We start from the raw sequence: 21,400 nt of genomic DNA on the forward strand, positions 1-21,400 counted from the left end.
TTTTGGTATAGGTATTGTGGTACGGAGTTTGTTGTAGAACATACAGGAAACATCATTTTTATTTCAAAATAATATTGTAAAAAATGACGAATAAAGAACAAGAAAGAATGGGACAAACCAATAGTGTATAAAAAACTTCAAAAATGCTATATACAAACTAATATATATTATTTGTGTATAAATATATGTTTAATTTATTTTCAATGTGAATTTTTTATTTTAATATGTATTTTAAACCAGTTACTGATTTATTCTCTATACCTATGGTTGAAAAAACTTAGGCAATGGTGACTAATCTTGCATAAAGATGTATTTAGAAAAATGAAATGTGACAAAAGCAGTTGTTTTCTTCTTTTACTTCTCAGTTTCAGACTTCCAGTGCTGGAGACAGACGAATGCAGAAGAGAAATACGTGACTGCGAGGGAAGGAGTGAAAGGGGGCAATACTTTTCATGCTTTATGTCAATGACTCTATTAAGGTCTATTTACAAACAAGTTTTATTTAATATTTGAACACAAATTCATGAGCTATGGACAGGACAAGGACTAATCAAATGATAACAAATAAATAAATTTGGATGTTAGAGTGAAGGTTACACTAAAATTCAAAGGTGATAGGGTAAATGAACGAATCACCTCAAATTATTATTAAAAATATAAACCACGCATGATGCATGACGCACGAAATGACGTTAAGAAGTGCTTGGAGACCCTGTCATCTGAATGGTTCAACTGGTGCTGATTCTTCTAGGGAGTTTGCTGCCTCAAAACATTCTGCAGCTTCTGATATTTTATTCTCGGCCTTGTGAAGAATGCCAAGATTGTACCATGCAGAAGCGTTCATCCTGTCATGCCGTAGTGCGTCCATCAGAAAGCTTCTGATGGCAGCATTTGACTGACCATTGAACTGTCTAAGAACCACAGCAGCGGATATCAAGCTAGGGACATGTCCCGAATCGATATCCAAAGCATCTCGAAATGCTTTTAGAGCCTCCTTGTAAAGGCCCTTTGCCTCGTGCATTGTACCTGTGAATATCATGTCAATCATTACAAGTTTTCCACAAGATGTTTCAATTGTGAGGTTATAGGTTAGGGTATCATATCATCATAAAATTGAATTTGGAACATGTTAGACTGTTAAGAGTTATTCAACTATTTTCTGTGGCATGCTTTTCTTCGGTAAGATACACGCATCATTAAACATCCAATGCATTAGATAGCTATAAAATATAAAACCATGCATCAGATGATAACCACAAGTTATTTCCAAAAAGGTTATGCTCAGGTAACACATTTTCAAGGATTTTATTTTACTTACCCAGTGCATGCAACCTTGATGCAGTGTATGGTTTTATGGCTTTAGATCTAGAAAGACACATCTCTGCATCATGCCAACATGACAGAGATATATAGACATAAGCAAGATCATGCCATAATTCCAATTCCAAGTTCCAAGCATGATCTCTAGAATCCTGCTCCAAAGAGTAAGGATAATAAGGTTAAGCAGCTAGAAACAATGTTACCTCCAAAATGCATCTCTGTAAAAATAAATTTTACAGGTTTATAGGAGACCATATCCAGCCAGTTTTTATCACAATAAGCACAGAACAATATACTCTGGTGCTTCTACAGCAAGAAGAGTGGTGCACGTTTCCATTAAATGATCGACACTTTGACAATTGTAAATCAAGTTAAAGTCAAAAGACGACGATGACCCAAAAAAGCTGAAATGTTAGATATCAATAGATCAAAACACAACCCCCTTGTTGCTCTAAGAACACCTATAAATCTCTAGTAATCAAAAGAACAAAAGCTTACGACTCAAGATAGTAAACCAACAAGCATTTCAACCGACCAACCTTACACAGCTTCTTCCATTGACCAAAAGTTTTCCGTTGAATATGAAGAATAGAAAGAAGCTGAACATATGTCTCAAAGGCACTCCTTAACTGGCCCTGTGCAATTTGCAGTTTAGCTTTTGTTCGCAACAGTTCTCCTTGATCCCATTTTGCAGTCTGATCCAAAGCAGCATTAACAACAGATTCAGCATCCAAAAACCGTTTTTGTGCTGATAATATCCGGGCTAACAACAACCACCCTTTAATACTAGCCCTAGCTTCCAGTTCCAGAAAGCACTCAGCATAATGAAGTGCAGAATCCAACTCCCTTTGATCTGCATATTCTAAACTAAGATAGTACAATATAAATGGGTCTCTCATTCTAGTCATTCTCCTTGCAGTTTCCAGAAACTGAAGTGCCTTGGACTGTCTCCGAATCCGCTCGGAATCAGAAACAGCTATTTTTGAGTGTGCTGAAAGTGAAATACCAAGTAAGCAATTTGCACGACTTTCCAACTGGTCACATCTGCCATTCAAGTTCTCTAGCATTCGGCGAGCATAGTTGACCCCATCTTCTGCAAGATTGGGGTTCTTGCAACAAATGTTAGAAGCCATCAACAAAGCTGGAACATGTTTTGGATCTTCGTTGCTACTTAATAATTTTTTAAGAAGATTCAATGCTACCAGATCTTGACCAGCACCATAATAACAAAGAGCAAGGGCATAATATCTTTCTCCTCGATTAATAGTCCCAGGAAGCAATTCTTCCCATTGATTGGCTAAAGCTGTCAAATCCCCTGAAACCGACAGAGCAAATGAAAGGTGGTCCAAAATTGAAGGATCCCACTCAATTTCATTCAAAGAGACTTTTCTTAGCAAAATAATTAAAATTAGTATAGCCTCTTCTATGTTGTTTCTGGGCACAAATGAGTTTTCCTTTTGTGAACGGAGATCTGGGGGGATTACTTCCGCTCCGCTATAAAGAAGAAAAGCAGCAAATTCTTTCTGAATCTTTGCTATGGTCTCGGAGGAAAGGTTCCACCGACGTAGGAGAGCCTGTCGGTAAGCCATGATAACTTCATGTGGACAATCAGCAAGTTTCCATAATTCTGGAAGTAGCTCAACTGCCTTAGTTACAGTGTCCTGCAATTTACATTCAGCACCAAAGTTTTTACACGAGCCTTCAGGCAACAAAGAGTCAACTATGTCCAGAATAACTTTGCAAGATTGGGCAGCTTCTGCAAGAATTTTAGGAAGTATACATCAGAGAATATTTTGGATTCTCATACAGCTCAAACATTCTAAAGAGAAATTTCTTCTAGAATATTTGAGAGATAATATCTATCAGACTATTAAGAGATGATTGTCTACATGGAGTTTGAGATTTTGAGAAAAAGTATAGAAGTGCTAGCAGCAGTAGTGGGTAATTTGTGTTCTTTAAGAAAGTATTTTTCGAAAACACAATTTTAGCAAAGGAAAATTTAACAGCAGGCTCAAACAAGCAGTATATTCAAGTAAACAACGTGGATGATTTAACACTTTAATCAACTCAAGTGATGGGGTGTATAGGGTAAACAAATATCTTAATAGAATCTAGAAAGCTTATACATGTTCCGAACAAACACTCTGCAATCCAGGTGCCTGACAATGAAAAAGCATGCAAAATAAGTTTCATAACAAATGTAGCAGTTACATACTTAAACCAAAGTATGCAACAGAAGTAATACCGGAAAATAAGACAGACAACAAATAAACGACATCAATGTGCATATAAAAAAGAAACTAAGCTAACAGGTTCTTTAAGTTAAAAAGCAATGAGCTAATCTGTCAATCAAGTAAGGGTGGGCACCTTTAAACCTTCCCAGAGCCTGCAAACATTGTGCTTTAAGGAAAACTGCTTCAAACAGTGTGCCAACAGTATGTACAGACATTGGCGGCGGAACATAATTCTTGGAATGTCTCCTATGGTTCTCTTTTATTTTGGCAAGAGAAATTTTTATCTCTGGAGTCACAGAGTCTATATTTATTCCCTCAAAAACATGTAAAGCAGCTTCTATATTCCCTTTCTGATATTCATATCTTCCTAACAGAGCTCTAGCTTCCTGCAAATTTTCAGCACATTATTCATTAAGCAGATCACAAACTTACAAGAAACTTATGTTAAGTCCAATAAATAGATTATCATATAAAGATGTCGATCAGCCTCAGTCATGATCTGAGTGAAACCAACTCCTTGACAGTAAAATGATGTAAGATGAATGCTTGTGTTATACAATTAATTGACAGATGCTAAGTTCCCTCTTCCTCAAATGAATGCAATACACTGAAAGATTAGTTTGTGTAAATATGAATACATCAATGACACAACATTTTCCCATTAAGTACCACTAACTACATCAGTCAGTATCTGCTATTGCATCCAATGATGAACTATTACTATAGAAAATACCTGTGAAGAAAATAAAATAAGCATGAGATTATGAATACACATAATTATGCAAGCAAATACACATGATTATGCAATCTCTCTAGAGTAAATAACACAGAGCAAGTCGTATCATAAAGTCTAATTAATCATTCAGTGCAGCATCCAACCTCATAATTCAAGCAGCCGGCCTCACGCAAAGACGATTCAGCTTCTTCGATATTTCCTGCATCCAGCCTCCTTTGAAGTTGTCCATCCTGTCCAGAACGGCCGCTGCCAGTCGTGGCCGAATAATAGTCCTTAGTGGCAAGAGAATCCGATGACGAAGGAACTGCCATCTCATCCATGCCTCCTTCTCGTCTCAACTGCTCCCCTGAGCACAGGCACTGCATCATGTTTTTCAAACTCCTCCTCTTCTTCCTCCTCCCCTGCCTATTTCCATTTCCCATGCTTTCTCAACTCACCCAATAACTTCCCACAAGCCACAACCGTTGAACCACTGTCACATATCAAATTCGAACGAAATCACAAAATCATCACCGAAAACAACAAAAAACTGTTTCCATTTCCTATTCAATTAAACATTTAAAAAACCGGAAATCTCAGCTATATGTTCAGGGAAATCATAACCATCCGAAATTGAAAAGTGATAAGAATCAAACGAATTCAACGGAAAAATAAGTAACGTCACGAAACTGAAGCGAAACCGATGCAAAAATAATAAATTCGCTAAACAATCAAATAGGAATCTCGTACATGACTTCGGTGGTGAATTGAATTGAATTGAATTGAGCTCTCCACTCAGGAACCGGTGGAGAATTCGGAAACACAAAAGAAGAAAAAGAAAATTTGAAACTGAAAAAAAGAAAGAATAAAAGAGAGGGATGATTAGAGGAAAGTAAGAAGTAACCTTTTGGTATTTGAGAAAAAGAAAAGTAGAGGGAAAAATCAGAAGGGAGATGAACAGTAACGGCCATTGCTGAAATTCCAGCAATGCATCCATCAAAGGCACCTTTGAATGAAGCACTTCACTCTTTTTATAATCTTCTATTTCATCTCTCTTTCTTTTATTTTAAACCTTTAACTTTAAGTGGGGAAATAAAGAAAAAAAGAAAGAAAGAAACAAGTTAGTGGGAACAGAATGCGTGTGTTACAAGAATCACAGTTTCAGAGAAAGGGGAGCGGAATCGCATGAAGAAGAAAGTTGTTTTTTTTTTTTTTTCCTACCTGAATGGTGAAAAAGGCGGGGAGGTAAAGTGCTTGCCACGTGGCGGTGTGCGTTTTTCATGGTGTGATGAGCTGGCAATTAAGTGCTCTGTAAACACATTTACCAACTACTGCTTTCTCACTAACCAAAGGTAGTTGGCAGTTAAACTAAGTTATGATTCATGGTCAATGTTGCTATCAATAAAAAAAAGGTTAGGCGAAGGATCATCTGTTGCAATTATTTCAACTGCTACTCTATATAATTAATTAAGACGATATATAGGGATATGATATGATTCTTATATAATCTGCAAAAATTAAGGAATTATAGATAAAATTGGCGGTGAGGATCACTTGATTTGATTGAAGAAGACGATTGATGTAAGCATTGTTTAATAATTGCTTATTATTTGTTTTCAAACGTTCTAGATGTATATTAAATCCTCCGTTAATATCAGTTATTTATATAAAATATTTATTAAAATATAAGCATATATTAAAAATAAATTAAATAATAAATATATTTATATATAAAATATATTAATGACTAATTTTAATAATTAATTTTAATATATAAATAATATTATTTTATAATTAAAATATTAATAAAATTAGACCGTCAAACAATTTTAAACTAATTCTGTTTATCACACGTTTTTTCTTTTGTACATATTCTTTAATAACGTCATCATTGTTTTTTTTTTTCTTCTTTAACATTATCGATTTTTTTTTACATTTTTTTCTCTTGTTTGGTTTTTTTTTTTCATCTTCTTTCATTATTGTCATCTTTTTCTTCTCTTATATATATTTAGAAAATTAGTTAGAACACAAAAATTTTAATTCATAATACAAAAATTTTGGTACACAATACAGTACAAAAATTTTGGTACACAGCACAAAAATTTTTAAATAATTCGTATTCAAAATATTAACTCACCTGACCAATAAAATATATTCATAACAAAAAATTTATGTGCTATACACAATTTTTGTACTATATACAAAAATTTGTATGTTATATTAATAAATTTGTGCTATATACAAAAATTTGTGTTATGTACGAAAATTCTTATACTATATTAATAAGATTCTATATACTCTCAAATAAAATTTTTATGCTGAAGAAGCACAAAGAAAAACAAGTGATAACGCATTTACGCATTTTTTTAACTCAGCTTGTACCAATTTAGTTAAACTTAATTAAAAAATTATTATTATAATATGACACCCCCCACACAATGTGAATGGAAGAGGCACCAATCAAAATATGTAATTTGTTCCATTTTAATATTTTGGACTTTAATTTTATTTAAGAAGTAAATATCAAATCAGTATCGAAAAGATTTTGATGCTGATAAAATGATACATAATTTTTGTTATTCATAAAATAATCCCTAAAAGATTTTAAAATTTGACAAGTGTGCCATCGGATTCGCCGGAGCACATCTCCAACAAGTGTGATATTGATGTGGCTACAGTGTTTTGGTGACCTGGCAAACCCCAACCATAATTCCTCCCTCTTCAGCGTACTCTCCTCCTCTTCCTCCCCAACGCAGCTTCCACTTCCTAATTCCCTCAGCTCTTTGGCCTCGTCTTTGTTCTTCAACTTGTCCAGCCACCACCTCCGTCCATGCTGTTCCAACGTCATCGCGACACTTCTGTTCTATCGTTGTTTGCTGTGGTTCCTCCTGTTTTGGCGAGTTTTTCTTCTGTTTTGCTGTGCTTCCGCCGCCGTTACACCATGCTTCTGCCATTGTTCAGCCTCTGTTCTACCGCACTCCAGCCTTCGTCTAACTTTTGTTTAGACTCAATTCTATCGCGTGGTCCAACCTCTGTTCAGATGTCATTTCGCTACTGTTCAGCCATCTCTATTGAGTTATAAAGTTCAATCTCCCTCTCCGTTTGTTGATTTTTAGTTATTGTTTTAATTGGTGGTGGTTTAACTATTAAATTGCTTTTTCAGTTCTTATTTTGTTGGTGAGTTGCTGTATTTCCTTGTTTTGATTATAACTTGTTTTGGAATTAGGCCATAAAGAGGGAGAGAGGGATTAGGGTTGGGGGTTTTACCAGATTACTAACATACGGTGGTTACGTCAGCATTCATTGTGTTCGACAGAGATGTGCTCTGGTGAGTTCAGGGGCACGTTTGTCAAATTTTAAAATATTTTAGGGACTATTTTGTCAATAACAAAAATCATATACTATTTTGACAGCGCTAAAATTTTTTTGATACTAATTTAGTATTTATCTCTTTATTTAAATACCATTTTTTACTTTAAAAAAAAATATTTGATCTTGTATAATCATAATCACGATTTTAGTTATTATTAAATAAAATAATTTAAAAAATGTGTTCAACAATATATCACAATTAAGTTTTAAAATTAATATTTTTTTTATAAATTATATATGTTAAAGTTTGTTTTAGAAATAAAAAAATTATGCTCCAAAGCTTTTTATTTTTTTTCACAGATAAAATACTTACGTAAATTTGTCCAAAAAAAAAGTATAAAAAGGATCATAAAATCAAGTCATCAGTAACATAGAAATGAACATATTCAAACAATTATAGATAATGAAAGATTTGATCAACATCTGTGTTTTTTAACCATTTCTCCTGAGTTTAATATTCACAAAAAGATGAAATAGAATTTGTTTAATAGATACCCTAGTATAAACCAAAAAAGATAACAGAAAGAATTTTGCTAAAAAAGAAGATAAAAAAAGATTAACAGTAAATAAAATTAATATATAATTAAACACTTGGTTATTTCCAAAAACATTAAACACTAAAATAATATAGTTATAAAAAACATTTTTCTAACATCTCTTACTCTTTAATGAGATTGTTTAAGAAATCCGGTCTGCTAATTTAATTACAAAAGCATCTGTCTGAGTAGTATAGTTTACAAAATAATCTATCTAACATATAATTGATGAAAATATGGGTACATAGGAAAAATTTAGCATATAACTCATTGAATTTTAATTTCATCAGTATTATTTTTTTTTAAAGTATCATCTTTTATTATATAATTTATAAAGAGTGTTAATAGCATAAAATTTGAACCTAAATCCTTAATTAGAGTACACAATATTTATTTGATTAGTTTCACATTTAATTATAATTAAAAAAATGAATTATATATATAAATGAAATAAAAGAAAGAAATAAAGGGGGTATTGATGAATAATCAAAGGGGTAGCTACTAGCTAATATATATAAATGAAAGCATTAAAGCCAATAAAAAATTAAAAATGTTTGGTAATCAAAGAAAATTAACCAAAAACAGTCATAACTTATCTTATTTAGCATTTATTAATTGTTGCAACAATCAATAAATGTTAAATAAGACAAATTCTGACTGTATTTTTTGTCTCTCTAACATTACCCTAAAAAATCATCCAAAATAATAAACAACCAACCAAAGCCAGATATATAATAAACTGAGCAGTACATATATATCTTGCATGCTTCAACAATTCAAATAATATAACAAATAAATAAATAAATGAATAAATATAAATAGGTGAAAATTCAAGTGCAGTCGACTTTACATGAAGTTAGTAACTGAGAACTGTTAGATGAAAATTTATTCAAATCAATTAAATCATCTAACAACTCTAAATTATCAATTTTACGTGAATTTGACTACACTCTAACTTTGTATGATGTAAGTATATATCTACTTGATTGCATGCCCTAATATGAACTCGTTATTTTTGCACTCCAACAAGTCAACAACATAATGTTCTTCATTCATCAGCCTCTTTGAAAGGAAGCAGTTCTCAACTTCTTCTTAGTAAGGCGAATAAACTCCGAAAATTCTTCATTCTCGTTCTCCACATTATTATTAACCACAGGTGCAGGGTAGTTACTGTGATCTTCGTCGTTACCAACGTACGACACGGTTCTCATGTTTTGCTTAGCTCTTCGGATGTATTCACTGAAAGCTTCATCAGTTTCTAGAAGCTCCACAGCACCACCATCAAGACCATAATGTTGTTGTTGTTGTTGTTGTTGTTCTCTTCTTGGTTTGTTGTTAGCATAATAATGAACACCCTTTATTACTTGCTGACCTTGCTGAACCTTGGACTTTGATGATGTTGATGAGGTTCCATTTCCCATGATTCTAAACAAATTAAACACTACTTGATAAGATTATGTTTTGGGTTAAGTGGAACTTGCATAAACCTGGTTTTATAGTGTTTGGTCGAGGTGTCAAAGTTGAAAAGGAAAAATAAAATAAAAATAAAAATGAAATAAACAATGGTTTCAACAATTGTCATCTTTAATTTGTGGGAGCCAAATGTGGCTGCACAGAAGATTCTAGTAGCTATGCAGGAATTAATATATAAGATTAGTGGTGTTACCATTGTTATCCATATACATTAATTTTTTATTTATATGAATATCTAATTATTACTTGTTATTAAATATGGATGACACTTTAATAAAGACATTAAAAATATTTTTTTAAGATGTTTATATGTGTCATGTTATTATTGGATATTTTTATTAAATCGATTAATAATTTATTTTTTAATAAATCAAAACAAAACCGGTTTATTATAGCAACAATAATAAACTCAATTGTCTACATTATAATTATTAGACTCGATTTGATCCGATCGAATCGAATTACATAATTTAAATCTAAATTTTTTGATAAAAAGACAAATATATCTATAATTTTTTGTTTTGCAAAACATTTGAATCTCTAAATTTAAAAATACAATTAGATTCTTAAAAAAATTGAGTTTATTGTTATTGTTATAAAAAAATCGGTTTTATTCTTATTTGTTAAGAAATTCAAAAATAACCAGTTCATTAATACGTTCAATAATAATACAACACGTAAGCATCTTTACAAAAAGACGTTTTAGACGTTTTTATAGAAACATCTCCCATTAAATATACATTATTTTTTTCATCTTTGTGACATAATTAAATACGTATAAAACTATTATTTATTTTCACATTTTTTTTAATAAAAAGTAAACACTTTCTATAGATATATATATATATAATGAAAAAAAATTTTGGACATCAACTTTTAGTATTTTTTGTCATCACTTGACCAACATAAATATTAAATTGTCTTTAATAAATAAATTTTATTAATTTATATGTGTAAATTTAAAAATGTAAGATACAAATAGTATTGATTTAGGTAAAAATTTTAGTAAATATTAATGCAAATAAATTATATATTTTTTTGTGCAAAATTTTTATAAATATAAATATAAATTATTGTTGGTTAACTATTAGCCAAAAATAATATTATTTATTAGTCATGTAGCATATTATTATGTAATGAGAAAGTATAGGGAGTTAATGGCTTAAGCGTATAATGTGTATAATGGAGGTTTAGGAAGTATTAGAGATATGACCATTAGTGTTACATTGTTCTGTCAGGTTACGCTTTTGGAATGAGTGGGTTCATAATATGTTATTAGAGTTTTAGGTTCGAAAGGTCAAGGATTCGATTCTTGGTAAATTCCAAAATTAGCTTAGGCCATTGGCTCCCTAGCAGTACCCTGCCGCCAAGTTTATGGAGGCCTAGAGGGGAAAAGCTAAGCACACAAATAATTAAACATGATGCATTTAGGTTTAGGTTTTCAAAGGTATCAGATTCGATAAAAGAAGACTCGTAGAATTGGAGAACCTAATAACGAAGAAATAAATCTCATCAGTTTATGTTGGAATAAGAAGCATCATGCGAGCTTCAGACATACGAAGTGTGGTTCAATTTGATTTAGTAAATTAGGTTATTGTGCGTTACAACTCGAATCCTAGTACGTTGTATATGTATATTATCACCGTCGTATTTGAAACCATAAAAAATAAATTAATGAATGAATAATTAATTCTTTGTCAAATACTCGTCAACCAATTCTTATAATAATAACAATCGCATTTTTCCATTTATAATTTTATGTATCAAACTCCTATATATCACGTCTCCTTTATATAATAGATAGATAAATATAAACTCTTAAAATCTATGTATAACTATTTTTTATACATTTGTAAAATAAAAAATAAAAATAAAATAATGATACATATTTATAAAATAGAAGTTGAATAAAGTTTCTTAATCAAAACGCGGTAGAAAGTTTTCGGTCTCTTCTAAGAAACCTAACAAATCATTACTATATTTGAATATAAGAACATAGGTTCAATTCATCATACCTAAGATTCTGCTATATTTTCTGTAGTCTATCTTCCAACTCCGATCCATGTTATAATTGTTTAGTATATATGATGAACTACTTGTACACTGCTACATTATATTATACCATCATTTTTTGAAAAAAAGAAATTTGTTTTGGGTCAAATTCTAATAATAAAGACTAGACTGCGTTAAATTATTATTTTCTTGTATGTTCTCCATGATGACCTCGTACGGATATATATTGTAATCTTGAACCCTTGAAGCAAGCATGACATAGAAACTAGTGTTCTATCAAGTACGGATATTTCGTTAAGTTGTCGTGTCAACGTGTAGGATATATTTTAGATACGATATTCATCGATATTCGTCTGACATCAGTGTTTGTTGCGTCTAACTATGTCTTAATAAAAAATATTTTTTTTGGACACGTTTGGACATACCTAAATACCATCACGTGTCAACGTGTCCAAACTTATTCTTAACATATATTTTTGAAATAAATTTAGATATAGTATATATTATTATTTATTAGGTTTAATTACTTTGTTGGTCTCTATAGTTTCGTAAAATTTTCAATTAGGTCTCTATACTTTTTTTTTTAATTGGGTTCATGTACTAATTTTTTTTTCAATTAAGTCCCTCTTAGTAATGATTGGCTTAATTTTATAGAGATCTAACTAAAAAAAAGAATTGGTATAGAAATTTAAATAAAAGGAAAAAAAAGTGTAGGGACCAAATTAAAAAAAAAAATTGGCGCAAGAACTCAATTAAAAAGAAAAAAATATAGAGACCTATTTGAAAATTTCGCGAAACTATAGGAACAAATAGAGTAATTAAACCTATTTATTAAAACAAAAAATATTTTAAATACTTGATATAATTAAAATAAGACATTAAAAATAATTAAAAAATTAATTTATATTTAATATCAATAAAATATTAAAAATATCATTATAATTTATCTAAAAAATATTATATATTTTATATATATGCATATCTATATATTTTATAAGATTTTAAAATTCGCGTATCAATGTGTCTCGTATCGTATCGTATCTTATCGTATCATAGCTAGTCCTAGACTAAAATAATCAAGGACCTAATTAAACACACCATGTTGGCAGCAAAAGAAGACACATACCTAAACAAATCAAAGTGTAAGTCTATAATGGTGGCAGATAGATAGATGCCCTAAAAAGCTCCTCGTTTGTCAGAGGCAAATAAAAGTTCGATTTGTTATGTTGAATATATAAGCAGTGAATATAAATATTGTATGCAATAATTTGATTTTTAATAAAATTTTATTATTTTAAAAACTTTTAAGAATTAGTTTCGTTGTATAGATTAGTAGTATTTTCATCATTTTTAATTAAGTTTTATTATTTCTAATAAATTTTATTATAAAATAATTAAATTTAAAATATTATTATAAAGTAAATTATTTCATCTTTAAAATAACAGAAAAATAATCTGAAAGGAGTAAAGTATTTTATTTAAAATTCTTTTTAGATTAATTAATGTGGGCATTTAATTATATATGTTTTGAATAAAAAATAAATCATATTATTTATATCCTGGCCTAACATTATGACTCAAATCCAAATATACCAAAATACCCAATTTTCACGGATAACCTTCCCTATTTATTAAACACTATAGGTTTTTGTTATATGAATTGAAAGTATTACACAATCGAATGAATTGTGCTATATTATAGTCTTTCTTTTTTTGGCGAAATGAACAAAACTCTTATACATCTTTTATAAAAGGTGTATAAGGTTAAGATATAAATTGGCCCAATTCCCAACACTGAGTTTTTGTTATATGAATTGAAAGTGTTACACAACTGATTGAACTGCGTTATACCATAGTCTTTCTTTTTTGGGCGATATGATCAAAACTCTAGAGGTTCTCCTCGTTCCATTCATATTATACAACATCAATAGAATTGTTTTCATGTTTTTCATGTTTAATTATCTTTTTTATGCTATTAGTTGTTGTGAGAAAAATCTTTGTTTTTTTCATTAACAATCTCATCAGAACAGTTATCACTCTTTTTTTTTCTTGTGACATTTCTCAACAACATTAACAACATTATCTTTTTTTATTTTTACGTTTTTGGAATTATTTTATCTAAATTTTATGCAATTCAATCGATTGTGTAACATTTTCAATCTATATTACTATGCAAAATTCAATATGTGTTACACTACCAATCAATTGATAAAAAAAATCATGGATAGCCCAAGTCAATTGAATTGTATAACACTTCCAATCAATTGAATTTTGAAAAAATTCATATTACTGTGCGAAATTTAATCGATTATGTTACACTTCCAATTGGTTGAAGTTTGGAAAAATTCATTGTCAAAATTTAATCGATTTGTTGTGCTTCTAATGGATTGAATTACCAACAAACTATTTTCTTAACTTTTATGGATTCAACGGATTGAATTACCAACAAATACTATTTTTCTAACTTTTACGGATACAACAGATCAATGTTTCTAACTTTTACGGATACAACAGATCAATGGATAAAAAAACTCATTAATGTGTACTTTCAAAATATTTATAGAAGTCATAATTAATAAAAAATGTATTTTATTATTTTATTATTTTTTAATTAAACATAATAGATAAATAATAAAATAATAATTTATAAAATAAAATATAAAATTTATAATTAAAATTAAATAAAAATTATTTAATAATTATTAAAAAATTAAAAAATATATTTTATTATTAAAATTATTTGATAGTCCAAACTTTACTATAGAATCCTTTGCCTTGAAAATCTAAAAAACATATGCTACAACTTTGGCTTTAGCTTTTGGTTACTGTCACCGAAAAATGGCAGGACATCTTTTATTATTCCGCAAAAAGTGCAAATAATCTAAAATTTATATTTTATTATACACAATTAATTAAAGTAGCTAGACACTTCTGAAATGGTAAAATATCACAAATCCATCATCAAAGACCTACTCAATGTAAATAGGTGGTTGAAACATTAAAAATAGTCTTCTCACGACAGATTGAAAGGCTATTTTGGTGAATATATGTGGTATTGTATAATAGAATTGCTTGTCTTCAAATTTTTACAAGTCAATTTAGTTACAGAAATTGTTCTTTTCATCTGCTGAATTAAGATTGATAACCAAGGAATTGAATCAAGAGAAATTCTTACCAAAGAAGCTAAAGGTAACAATATGTTCTTTGATACTATTAGTCTTCAAGCAAATAAAGTTCATTATGTCATTGCTAACAATATACATAAATCATGGATAAATTATTGGATTTGAACATGGAAGGAAAAGGATAAATTAAATATGAAACTCTTAAACAAGAATGGTACAAACTTAGCTGTTCATGTTCTTCATTTCTTTCATCAGTGATTCTGCAATCTTAGTGGCAATACAATATGCTGTGGACTGAATTGTTATCATGGGGTTGACACCAACAGCATTGGGAAACACACTTGCATCACACACATACAACCCTTCTGCTTCCCAACTCTCGCCATTTTCATCGAGCGCGCCGTCATCTTCAGTGGCGCCCATCCTACAACTTGCCATCTGATGTGCAGTAGTGAAAATAGTCCAAAGTTCATTCCTTGAGCTGGGACCACCGGGCACTGTGACTGTGTCCAGAAACTCCTCAAAATCTTCCTCCTTGATCCCTTTGCATTTGATTCTTTGGCCATCACTCCTGTAAGTGCCGACTTCTACAGCTCCGGCCGCAACCAAGATCCTCAAGGCCTTCCTCAATCCAATTCTAAGGCTTTCCTTGTCCACTTGGTCAAGTCTGTAAGAAACTCTGCCTTCAGCCTTTACTTCTCCTGACCCCTTGTCTCTTACCAATGCAAAAAGGTTAGCAGTTCTTGCATACTTCGCCAACCTGTCTTTCGCATCGAGCCCTGAGACCCAAGGAACCAATGTTGAAAATGATCCAGGTCCTAGAGCAGGTGCTTCTATAATGAATTTTGGGGTGGAATCCTCTGCAAATTCTTTGTGGATTGCAGTTATGATTCCTCCCTCATAGTTAGTACCACTGAAGTTTGTCATGTCTTCCGGGAAGTAGCCCCAAGCTAACTGGACCGGGTGCAGACGGAGGTTCTTCCCAATGTATGGATTTTGCAGGCCACTTGAAATCAATAGAGGAGGAGTGGAGAGAGAGCCACATGATGAAATAGATACCTTGGATTCGATTCGGAGTTTCTTTGTGACCTTACTCCTCCAAGTGGCTGCAGCAATTACTCCTATGCATTTCTTTTTCTTCAGTCCATTCTTTCCATCTTCCAATATGAACTTCTCGGCTTTACATCCGGCGACAATCACTGCACCATTCGCCACAGCATCAACCAACCAAGTAGAGTGAGTGCCCTTCTTATCTCCAGTTCTACAACCATAACAGCATGAGCCACAATAGTGATCTGCTGAAGCGTTTATTGCAACTGACTCAACTTTTAAGCCAACTTTCTTGCATCCTTCTCTGAAAATTTGATTTTGAAAGCTTTCTTTTGCACATTGTGGTGTCACACCAATCCTTTTGCATACCGCATCCATTGCAGATTGATAATTAGAGCTCCCAAAAAGTGGGATTTTATATCTTTCAGACCATTCCTTCAGAACAGGATCAGGTGTTCTGATGCATGCAGACCAGTTTATAGCCGAGCCTCCACCAACTGTTGAACCAGCCAAGATCATCATCTTCCCATCGACGCTTGACATGATTCCACCTGATTCATAAAGCTCATTCATGGATGGACCTTCAAGGGAAGAATAATCTTCGGAAACAAAATACTCTCCTTTCTCTAGGACAACCACTTTCAGACCTGAGTTTGCGAGAATTGCAGCCGCAACTCCTCCACCACAGCCAGAGCCAGCAATGACAACATCACATTTGATATTGTATGAATTGTGCTCTGGATCTTCAGTGACTTCAAGGCCCTTTTCGGTGAGAGACTGGATTAAAGTAGAATCATTTTCATACATAGTCTCTACTATCCCCTTCTGTAGAGGCCTCTCCTTATGTGTTAACTTCTGTCTGGTGTCCACTTTGTAACCCATTGCTTCCCATGCTGGATTATGCCCACTTCCATCAGTCTACAGCAATTCGAGAAAAGTATCAAACTTAAACAAAAGGGAACAAAAACCTTAGTAGTTACAAACAATAATTAGTTAGTTACTTAGTTAGCAAGAAAAGGGATTAACAAGACAATTATGTGACATGGTATTTCTCTTAGTCAAATAATCAAATATGTGGTATACAGTTCAAATAATTACCCTTGTGAAGAAATTGTAGAAGGAGACAAGTTTGATGAGCACAAACACTATCCTCAGAGGTCTCCAATGGTTCTCCCTTGACCATTTCCTGAGAATTTCTTCTCTCTTGTTCAATGGAATCTCAGAGAATTTGTGGATGAAAGGCCACTTCCATTCCAAGCAATCCTTTCCACAAAGCAGCAGTGTCCCAAACCTGAATGAAAGAATCCACAGAACCCAGCTAACCAAGGACCATGCTTGTGGCATTACCCTCTTGAACATGATCTCTGCAGTCTGAATTTTCAATTTGAATTGGTTCAGAAATAAACATAAAACAAATTGTATTCAATTCACAAATTCCTCTCTGCTGTTCAATTGTAACACACTAACACTCAAGATTCAAGTACAATAATTGAATCAAATTGGCTAAGCTTGTGATGATCATGAAGAAAAACAGCACATGCAAGATTCACATGAATAAAACAAAATTCACCTCATCAGGAAATGGAGCCTGAGAACCAGAAACACTGTAGAAAGCTGAAAGTGCATGATTTTGTTCCTTGTTTAATGGGAGAGAAGGCAATAGGGCCTCACAGAAGGAAGCCATAACTTGCATCTGAGAGGAAGATAGGCCATGGCTGTAACCTTTCTCTCTTCTGTTACCTCCTCTCAGAAGAGGGTGACAATTCTTTCCATCTTCCATTATGTCTCTCTCTCTGACTTAAACAGTTACAAAGTACTGCTTTTTATTGTCAGTGATTATGGAACAAGACAATCGTTCAATTATGGAGTATGCCAATCAGGATTGCAATAAATTTCTACAAGTATTGTCTTTTTTTAATATTTAGATATAGAAGTTGAATCATACATACAATTAATATCTATGTATTCTATGTTGATGCAAGGTCCAAAGTCCATCCTCATCCACCACTTAATAATGTTTCAAACAATTTCTCAAACATGTGATCCGCATAATTTATAACAACTAAAATAATAGATTAATAGTCATGGTTTCTTGTTCATATTTTCAAACATGAGGTTTTGGAAGAAATAAGATATTGATATCAATATCAATATTAATTAATATAAACAGGTTTTCTAACAGATTTTTTAGTATATGGTCAAATTTGTAGATTGTTTATTTTTTAAACTAGTTTTGAAACATTTTTTTAATTAAATTGGTCATATTATAGTTTTTTCGTTTGGTGCTATAATACATTAAATAATACACGACACATACCTAATAGTTTTAAACTTTTAATTGAGTGCTAACATAATAAATTTATAAAATTAAATTAATTAATTCTAAATTAAGAATTTTTTTCTATTTTTTAATACAAACTTTCTATTACAAATTTTAAGACATATATTAGTTAAATTCTAATATGAATAGTAAGAAAATAATAAATTTATAATTAATCTTGGAATTTTTTTTTCATTCCCTTAACGTGTGCTTTTGTTAGAGGCTTAGAGCACTTGCCAATTCCTATAATAAGTTACTTGTAAGAAGCTTTATTCACTGGACCAGTTCTATCCCTAGGCATTTAAGAGTTAAGACTCCTTTAAAGTTAATTATTTGAGAGAGGGAAGACCAAACCATAAACAACTTGAGAGGAGGGACCATGGAAATTAAATGTCATTTTATAGGAGGGATTTTTTTTAAATAAATATTTTATTTACTAATATAGATAATTTGGATAATAATTTAAGTTTTTATATCCTATTACTTATCTTGTTTATAATGTAAACGAATTAATTAAAAGTATATTTCGTTTATACAGATAAAGTATAAATAAGATAAGCCACAAATTTTTAAATACATATTAATACGTAAAAATTGACCTATTTCACATATTTCATTTATAATATAAATATTTATGAATATAAAAATATATTTTTTATAAATATAAAAATATAATTTTTAAAATAATAAAAATATTAATAATTTAATTTGGATCAATTTAAATAATAAAATTCGAGAAGGTAAATATAGTCCATGAACATAATGTGCGATAATAAAGGAGAAGAAGATAGCGATAGTGATCTTTTGAAAATTGAAAATTAAATAATAAAAATAAATAAAAAAAGGAAGATAGCGTGTAAAAATTTGAATGGATTGTAAGAAAAAAAAGTTGGTTGCTTAAATATAATGCTGAGAGTAGTCACCAAAAAATATAGTGCTGAGAGTTAATTGACGCAAGTGAGAACCTTCAAATATGGAAATGCTTACATGCTTATGCTTATTTTTATTTTTTTATTATTTTCATTTTATAACTTTGAAAGCAAGAGAGTGACATGGGAGAGGATTTTGACTTAAACAAACCAAACATGATTTTTGTAATCGCTTTCTGTATTTAAATCTGGAAGAGTTACTGTATCTTTTGGTCTTTTGGTGAGTGTATCTCTGAATTGATATTTTTTTAAATTTGAGGGTTTTGCAAAATTTTCTTTCTATTAGAGTCATCCGCTCCATCTTCTCGTGAGAGTATTATTATTGTACGATCGTCGTTGTGACATTCTGACTTAGATTTGAATGACATGTGTCTATTTTTGAGATGTTTGTCTGTTATAATTGGGTGTAGACTTTAGATTTATGATAACGACGCTAATGTTTCAACGGTTATTTGAAATTGGATGGATTTGGGTCTGAACGTGAGGTTCAGACTCCTTTTGAGTAGCGTCTGACGTCTTTGATGATAAGGTACCGCCGTCCGAGTTTCTCGTGAAGAGGTGGGGATAGTACTTGTAAAGAACTCTGATGATTAAGTTAGCAAAAATTTAAACAAATTTTTAGTAGATTGGATTTGAAATATAATTAAAGATGTCAGTGTACTTATAATAGAGTCAATAATTATTTTTTAGAATATAATCATAAATAAAATATTAACATATTCTGAACTACTAAAAGAAAAAGAAATAGTTGAACAATCAGCAAAATATGTCCACATTCTAAGACATGATGTTTATTAATTATTTTATTTTTTAATATAAATTATTTGTTACATCTTTTTTATGTATTTTCTTTTTTTGTTTATCAATTACAATTGTGCAATCTATATTATAAAGTAGCTAAAATTGTTTAATCCAACAAAATTGATAAATAAAAGAATAGCGATACCAAAATAGAATGATGTATCTTAAATCTAATTGATTTTTTAAGTCCAATTTAATAGAATTTTAACATATATTTTTTCAATTGTAGGATGATCTTCAAAATTTAAAAAAGGAGTATATTTCTACAGTTCTCTTTAATGAGTTAAATGAATATTGAAATCAAGCAATTGAAATAGTACAAAAAATAAGAATACATAAATTCTCTATTATATTGCATCATTTTTTTGTCAACTAATATCGGTTGATTTAATTATTAAATAAAACTTTTATCTATAAATTTAGAATATGAATATCGAGATCAAGCAATTGAAATAATACAAAAGAACAAGAATACATAAACTCTCTACTATATTACATTATTTTTTTGTCAACCAATATCGACTAATTTAATAACTATATAAGACTTTTATCTATAAATTTAAAATATGAATAACGATTTACTTTTTTATTATCAAGAACAAAAATATTTATTTTTTGCTTACAGTAAAGCCTTTGAGAATTTGGTTAAAAATTTATTGTACAAATTTATTTTCTTTAATAAAAAATTTATTTTTTAGCACAAAAACTAAAAATTGCCTTAAATCTTTTATTTTGTTGTTGTTTTCATTTCGCCATATCGCATAAACTTATATGGTTAGTATATAAATTATAAAAAAATTTTTAAATATATCAAAAAATACTGATATTTAAATTATTTTAATCGTTAATTTTAATTAATATATATTATATATATTTTTTATAATTTAAATTAATAATTAAAATAACTAGAATATTAATATTTCTGATATACTTAAAACTCTTCCTAAATTATATAGCGTAGCATACAAAATATTTTTGTTCGGCACAAAAATTAAAGATTGCTTTAAAAGTTTTGTTTTGTATTATCTTCATTGTATATCACAAAATCTGTTATGGCTAGTACATAAATAGTGTAGTAGCACACAAAATATGTGTCATCACAAAAAAAAAATTGCTTTAAATTTTTTGTTTTGTTATGAGTGTGTCTAAAACAAATACAATAATTTTGTGCGTATTAGATGCGCCATTTTTTATAAACTATTAGATATTATTAAATAAAAAATATTATAAAAAAGTCTTAATAAAATTTATAAATATAAAAGATATTAATACATATATAAATAATATATTTTAATATATAATATTTTAAAAATAACAAATATAATATTTTATTTTAAAATAAATAAATATAAAACATATAAATATATTTAAAAATATTTTTTATTTATTAAAATTAATTATTATATAGTATTATTTTTAATTACAAAATATAAGTAATTAAATTATTTTATATTACTTAAAAATAATAGATTATTCGTTAAAAATTAAAAACATTATAATAGTTAATTTTGT

At 30.1% G+C, this 21,400-nt stretch overlaps 2 protein-coding genes across 4 annotated transcripts; both read right to left on the minus strand.

The window, feature by feature from the left end:
• Window positions 1-427: 427 nt before the first annotated feature.
• LOC112695173 (protein NPGR2) lies at window positions 428-5,492 on the minus strand. 2 transcript variants are annotated; one of them, XM_025747419.3, is made up of 6 exons: window positions 5,174-5,492; window positions 4,434-4,762; window positions 3,688-3,940; window positions 1,860-3,076; window positions 1,319-1,472; window positions 428-1,026 (listed from the first exon to the last, which is right to left on the minus strand). In XM_025747419.3, the coding sequence occupies exons 2-6, from the start codon at window positions 4,710-4,712 to the stop codon at window positions 716-718; spliced, it is 2,214 nt and encodes a 737-aa protein (XP_025603204.1). In that variant the 5' UTR covers window positions 4,713-4,762; window positions 5,174-5,492; the 3' UTR covers window positions 428-715. The 2 variants fall into 2 exon arrangements, with proteins under 2 accessions (XP_025603204.1, XP_025603206.1); XM_025747421.3 differs by having other exon boundaries at window positions 5,020-5,483.
• A 9,355-nt stretch (window positions 5,493-14,847) lies between these two features.
• Window positions 14,848-18,015, minus strand: LOC112695176 (long-chain-alcohol oxidase FAO2). 2 transcript variants are annotated; one of them, XM_025747428.2, is made up of 4 exons: window positions 17,409-17,963; window positions 16,937-17,209; window positions 16,486-16,756; window positions 14,848-16,389 (listed from the first exon to the last, which is right to left on the minus strand). In XM_025747428.2, the coding sequence occupies exons 1-4, from the start codon at window positions 17,616-17,618 to the stop codon at window positions 15,011-15,013; spliced, it is 2,133 nt and encodes a 710-aa protein (XP_025603213.1). In that variant the 5' UTR covers window positions 17,619-17,963; the 3' UTR covers window positions 14,848-15,010. The 2 variants fall into 2 exon arrangements, with proteins under 2 accessions (XP_025603213.1, XP_025603212.1); XM_025747427.2 differs by having other exon boundaries at window positions 14,848-16,756; window positions 17,409-18,015.
• Between the last annotated feature and the right edge of the window lie 3,385 nt (window positions 18,016-21,400).

The sequence above is a fragment of the Arachis hypogaea genome, chromosome 6 (genome assembly GCF_003086295.3).
Source record: "Arachis hypogaea cultivar Tifrunner chromosome 6, arahy.Tifrunner.gnm2.J5K5, whole genome shotgun sequence".
NCBI classification, from domain to species: Eukaryota; Viridiplantae; Streptophyta; class Magnoliopsida; order Fabales; family Fabaceae; genus Arachis; species Arachis hypogaea.